At 47.7% G+C, this 6,157-nt stretch overlaps 1 protein-coding gene across 4 annotated transcripts in view; it reads right to left on the bottom strand.

Moving 5' to 3' along the window:
* The window catches only part of LOC128275650 (carnitine O-palmitoyltransferase 1, liver isoform), a 6,020-nt gene extending 2,807 nt beyond the window's left edge, over window positions 1-3,213 (bottom strand). Inside the window, exons 1-8 of one of the 4 annotated variants that reach the window (XM_053014228.1) lie at window positions 2,994-3,213; window positions 2,765-2,901; window positions 2,522-2,678; window positions 1,986-2,429; window positions 1,401-1,916; window positions 1,289-1,314; window positions 728-790; window positions 44-109 (exon numbers count right to left, since the gene is read on the bottom strand). In XM_053014228.1, the coding sequence (XP_052870188.1) occupies window positions 44-109; window positions 728-790; window positions 1,289-1,314; window positions 1,401-1,916; window positions 1,986-2,429; window positions 2,522-2,678; window positions 2,765-2,901; window positions 2,994-3,134 (1,550 nt within the window). In that variant the 5' untranslated portion in view covers window positions 3,135-3,213. The remainder of the gene's footprint in view (window positions 1-43; window positions 110-727; window positions 791-1,288; window positions 1,315-1,400; window positions 1,917-1,985; window positions 2,430-2,521; window positions 2,679-2,764; window positions 2,902-2,993) is intronic. The other 3 variants (XM_053014230.1, XM_053014231.1, XM_053014229.1) reach the window with 3 other exon arrangements.
* Window positions 3,214-6,157: the final 2,944 nt, after the last annotated feature.

Below are 6,157 nucleotides of genomic sequence, written 5' to 3'. Positions count from 1 at the left end.
TAAGTCAGAATGGAGAAAAGATCATTAAACATAAAACCTTTACCGTTTATTGATTGCCTCATCAGCGACAATATTTTCCCAAACAAGTGCCAAAACAGGTGCATCAGCCCTGGAGAACAAAAGTCAGTAGAACAGTAAGTACTATGTTTACTGGATGGTGAAGAGTTGAGGAAGATAATATACAATAGAGTTCTTTCTTGCTGCAAGTGATGGTGCGAAGATGACAGAAATGCGTGTGTGTGCAGATGTAAATCAACGAAAGTGGATGGCAGTGGATAGAGAAATGGGTGGTGAAGAGTGGTTCGGTCAACGCTGTCAAGTGTGATTTTCAGCACCAACAAGAACCTGACTGCTGGAAAGAGAATCCTCCACAATAGCCGCAGAATAATAGAACAGCAACCACCACCACTGATCGCACCAGCAACGTAAAACGCCGTCCTTTTTTAACCTTTTTGTGGAAGAATTGACAACCATTTTAACATCTATGCACACCGAGTAGAAAGCATTGAATTAAGCATAATGCGGATCTATATACAAATATGCCTCGTGCGTTCGCAACCATACAACCAATGTCTCAAAAGTAGCTATAACCAACAATCGACTGGGGCATTTTACGTGCGTTCGTGACTTCCTCGAAACACATCTCACTGAAACCCTTCCGTATCTCCGGAACGGTAACAGTGAGAAGTGGCCTCGGGAGTTAAAGGATCAATCAGAAACACTTTACCGCTGCTCCGTTTCACCCATGATCAGCATTTCCCAAATGTGTGACATGACGGCTGCATCCGCCCTGCGAGTACGACGCACCACAGAATCCATGGCGTATTGATGGTGACGGACGGTACGATGACGATTGAATGGGAGAAAAACATACAGATAACGATGTGTAATGTTTCGAACAATAGGATGCAAATGTTCAAATTGGATAACGGAAACGGTGTCGTTGGTGTTTTGTGGGTCAATGGTAGAGAAACGATCGATGTGGGTTTACGTTGTTTCGCGCGGTTCGATTTTTACAACGATGAAAAGAGAAAGAAAGAGAAGAACATAAGACGATCGGCACGATGGAGCTGTCCACGTTGCTGTGGTAGTTGTATGCTGACGTTCTTGGTCTATTGATGAACTCGTGATTTAACTACACTATCGATGAGGACGATTGTGTGGATAGACAGAAACAATGGAGGAACTTGATCTGACGACAATCCTGTGGTCAGAGTGTAGAATATCGTCGATGGAAAGCTTCGCCTGAGATACCTGCAGAGTAACGAGCACGTAACGAACAACTTACCACGTATGTTCTGCATTGAAACCAATCTGTAACGGGTGAATAATGGAACGGTTTTGATTTGTTCGTGCCTTCCTTCAGGCGGTGTTCTGGTTGGCGCAACGAATACACTTACCCGTCCATTACTTCCCACGCATACGGTGAAGCTCTTGTCAAACCACCGATCGTGACCATTGCCGTGAAGAAGGTAGCGTCCGAATTGGTCCAGCTTTTCCGGATGTGCAAGATCGAACTCGAACGGGTTCTCATCCAACGACAGCACGAACGCAGCACTCTCTACGGTGTGCAGGGCCGTGCGGTTGGCTCCCTTGGCGAACACCGTCTGACGAATCTGAGCCCACTTGGTACGGTCACCAGCGGTCAGCGAAGCGAGCAGCTCTTCGCCGGGCTGTGGCTTTTCCTCGCGCTGCTGCAGTATGTGTTCGATCTGAATTTGCAGCTCACACGGCCGCAGCAGTCGGCCGTTGTGGTAGATGATAACCTTGTAGTAACAGCCCCGGAACAGCACAACGATATGGTTCGAGTCTTGGTAGTGAATAATTTTATCGCTCTCCAGACCTGGTGCCCGGACCGTGTTGAAGATACGCTCGTACTGCCAGGAGCACAGTGGCACCAGTCCTTGCACTAGAATCTAAACCACAGGAACAGGAACGTGACTTTGCGTTACTACGCTTTCCCCAGCAACCCAACCATATCTTACCGGTTCAAGCTCTTGCCGTTCGACGGTCCGACGGAACTGTAACAACAAATTGATCACACTAGCGGCCCGAGCGCTCTGTACCTTTGTCGGGTGCATGAAAATGGCATCGATGCCATAGAAGTTGCTGTTTACCATCAGGGCACCGCGGCCTCGCAGATATACGTACTCTTCCCACCAATCGGACACGTAGTTCGTCGACCACCAGCTCTTCAGCACGAGATATCGCTGTAGCTTCGTGGCGATGCCGCGCTGAAACTCGTTCGCTAGCCGCTCCATGCGATTGTAGTTAGCATCATCGAGCAGCGGGCGAACGGAACGAAGGTAGCGACCCATCGTATCCTGGACGCTCGGCAGGGGCAACCGTGGGAGCGATCCCTGGAAGCTGTACAATCCCGGCTTGTTCCAGGTGGCAAGCACTTTCACAAATAATGCCCACAGTCTGGTCTGTGAATTATTCAAAGCAAAAGCGTCAATCTATTTGTGCAGGTGTGTGATCACTAATCATCAGTGATCAATGTTACGCGTAAGAACTATACCTGGAGTGATACTTTGCTGCCTGGGGCGCGCTTCTCGTACATCCAGCCCTTGTACATGAGCAACAGTTTCAGTGAGTATCGCATCGTGTAGCAAATGGATAACCAAACTACCAAACCCGCCAGCGAACATGCCGCCAGTTGCCATTGCAGTGTGTCACTGGATGGATAGAACAATGGATTATAGATTAAGAACAGTTTGGCGGGAACTTCGTCTGCAGCCGGTGATCAGTGGCGCATAATTACCCGGGCAAAACCAAAAGCCATTTGTTGACTAAATCGAACGGGACGTGTCGTTGTGAAAAGTGCAATCCGATTGCTATAGCTATTACCAGCCAGAGGCTCTGTAAATGTGCCGGGTACACTCCGTTACGGACGCCGGTCTGGAAGGGCAAAGGAGACAGTAATTTAGCAGAATGTCCACTGGCAAACTAAATTAACGCCGCCCATTAGCCGCCATCGGCGCCACACTTACCCTCCAACGGGCTAGCCGTTTCTTCCAGGATCGAACACCCGACTGCCAGACGAGATCCAGAACCTCCCGATCGTAGTTTATGTCCCATCCCTCGTGGGTGATGGAAAACGAGAATGCAACAGCTGAATGAGCTTCAGCCATAGCACAGCCGGCTAATCGTTACCGGTACGAATGCGGGACTTTTCTCTCCACGACCACGGCTTTGCAGTTGTTGAACGATTGAACTCGGCACTAAAAGGGGCGAAAAGGGGTAAACACGGACATAAGTTAGAAAAAATAGGTCACATTAGACGCGATTAGGGTCAACGTTCTTCCGTTTGATAATAATAGGTCTGGGCCCCGTGAGTGTCTTCGCTGCCAAAATCCGGAACGTTATCAGTCGGGTCACGGCCCGAATGCTCGTTGATAGGCGGTTGCCAGATAAAATGTACGTATGGAATGAAAACCTCAATGTCACGTTGTCATTGTTAACAAAGAGAGTAGACGCGACATCATAAATAGCCAAATGATTGGTTGCGTTATAAGAATATGTTTACTGTGTAGTTAGTAAAATTAAGACTATCCCAGCCAAACTTCTATAGAGCCCACAATAATGACCACGTGCCACGCGCCACGTGCTGGCCGATTACGAAGCAACTCTACGAGTACCTCATAACAAAACTACCAGCACCACGTTTCCTGTGTGATAGTTTGCAATACAAATCTCACGGATCCCCGAGGGGGAGGCATGATAAGAAGCGCATCAAACAATCTTCTCAAACAGTTGGAAGCACACTACGAAAGGCTTGACCCACAACTCCACGTGCACCGCAGGCCTTCGGTGTGTTCCAATTAAAATATGTTTTTTAACATCACCAAACAAACTTTCAGTTTGGCCGCAAATGCGTCCATGACCTTGAGTTTGGCCAAGTGGCCAACATCCCTTCCTTCGCCACTTCGTTGGAAATGGTTACGAAACGAACTTTGGCAGACAATTTAGACCAACACACCACTATGGACACGGTTGAACACCATCGTTGTGCTGCTGGCTTCTTGGCTTTGCGTTCGATTGGAGCCTCACAATGCTATATGACATTGAACGCGCATCGCGATCGCCTTGCGTATGTTGCGTATACCATCGTCAACCTGCGCCGCAAGGTGGCAATGAACAGCTCCACGGCGTCCCCACCAATGTTGCTCTTTTTCAGTGGCTTTTATCTCACTTATTGAGAAACGTAGAAACGTCGTCTCATCCGTCCAAGCTTTACCACCGAAGGAGGCTTAACCGAAAGTGGTTGCCGGTGCGCATTGCGGCGAAACGGCGGTCATCGAGGTCACTGAGGCCCCCCGGGAGCGTCGATTTCATATGCATTTTCTTTGGCACGGGTGAGTGATTCAACTAAAGCTTTCCACCGTCAATGTCGAGCTTTGCGGGTGAAGGTGAAGATCGTGCACCTTTAGTGACCTCACGGAGGGTGACCGCGTCCAATCCGATCAGTGTTGTTCAACAATTTAAAAGTGATCTACAAATAATGCATGATACAGTCACACTTTTGGACCTTGTGGCCAGCACGTGCGTTCAACAACCAGCTGTTAATTCACCGCTACCAGTGCCAACGGTGCTGAGGGTCACGTTTTTTCCTTTCGAAAACTTACACTACACCATTCACTGAATTTTAGGATCGAAGTTTCTTCGAACGGTGCATTTGTAATGACCTGACCATTTCACATTCACCTTCGATCTCGCAATCATCGATCTTGCGTCAAAGGGTTGCGGTACGCGAGAAGACGCGGAGATCGCGGTGATCCGTCCGGTTCGAAACAGTTTCCATGTGCTGACCCTACCAGCTTCATTGTTCGACGTCTACGACTGGATTGCACAAGCACTTCGTTCCGACGCGAACAAGCCCACGCTTAGCTTCGGAACTCTCCGATCGTCGTAGCTCCAGTGCCGTTACACAAGGGCTCGGGCTAGAAACCCCCAAACACGGTCAACACTACACAGTGGACACACTTCATGTTGATTTTCTTAACCAATTTCTTGTTCACTCAAGTAAAAACGTCAGCCCTTGAACAGAATTCAGATAGGAACCCCAAAGGGTTAGTGGGTCGCCATAGCTCCACGGGGTTTATTTTGAGTTGCTGCCACATGACACATAACAAGTCACTTTCTTTAAACAACCTCAACCTGCCATTATCAGTAAACTCTCTCTTTCTCGGCCAGCGTATACGCACCTAAGGTACTAGAATGAGGTTTAGTTAGGTCGGACGCTGACGGTAAGATTGCGCGGACAGAACCACACGCGACGGCAGACACACACCGACTAACGAGCTCCGTCCAGCGTGTCATGGGATCCGTTCTTCGGAAGCGAAACCAAGATAGTGGCCACCGCAACCCATTACGCACTCGGCACGTCACATACCTTTGTTGTCTTAGACCAATGCTGATGTTGGTAGTGTTGGTGAAATGCGCATCTATCAAGAAGGTGTGTCGGTCCTGGCCAGCAATCTACAACTGGTCTGCGTATGCCGGGATCGAGAATGGGTCAATTTAGACGCTAACGATTGTAAACAACTAATGTAAATGGTCATTGAGGGCTCTTTTCTTTTGTCTAGCTTTAAGTGGACGTCTAGCTTTAAGTAATATTTTGAAATCTCATATCAAAACAAGAACTTCAACATTGAGTAAGTAATTATCCCTTTAAGTTTTAAAATAATCCGAAAGGATGGTGAGGCATCCAAAAAAAGATGGCTTCTTTTTCATCAAACGATAAACACTCATAGGTCGTGTATGGGAAATGATAAAACGAGTTGGGCATGAGACATGAGCCATTCACCTGCACTTTGCACGGATGTGTTAATCATCAAAAAAGACGGGCACGCATTATCGAACCTTCGATTTTTTTTAAATCCGGCTGCGACTGGTCACTGATTGCTAAATCCTGCCAATGGTCTTGATTCAACCGGTCCAAGGTGCAAAAGCATTAATGTTGGTTTAAAGGATTATAAGCAGACTGTGCTTCACATCTTTCACGCTCAATCTATATATATAAAAGAGTACCGCGCTATTTTCTGTTTACTTATAACTCAAGAACGGCTGAACCGATTTGGCTGAAAATTGGTGTGGAGGTAGCTTAGATCCAAGGGCCCCAGATAGGATACTTTTTATAATCCGATCGCGTCAC

The sequence above is a fragment of the Anopheles cruzii genome, chromosome 3 (assembly GCF_943734635.1).
Source record: "Anopheles cruzii chromosome 3, idAnoCruzAS_RS32_06, whole genome shotgun sequence".
NCBI classification, from domain to species: domain Eukaryota; kingdom Metazoa; phylum Arthropoda; class Insecta; order Diptera; family Culicidae; genus Anopheles; species Anopheles cruzii.
This window is presented reverse-complemented; position numbering and strand designations above follow the sequence as displayed.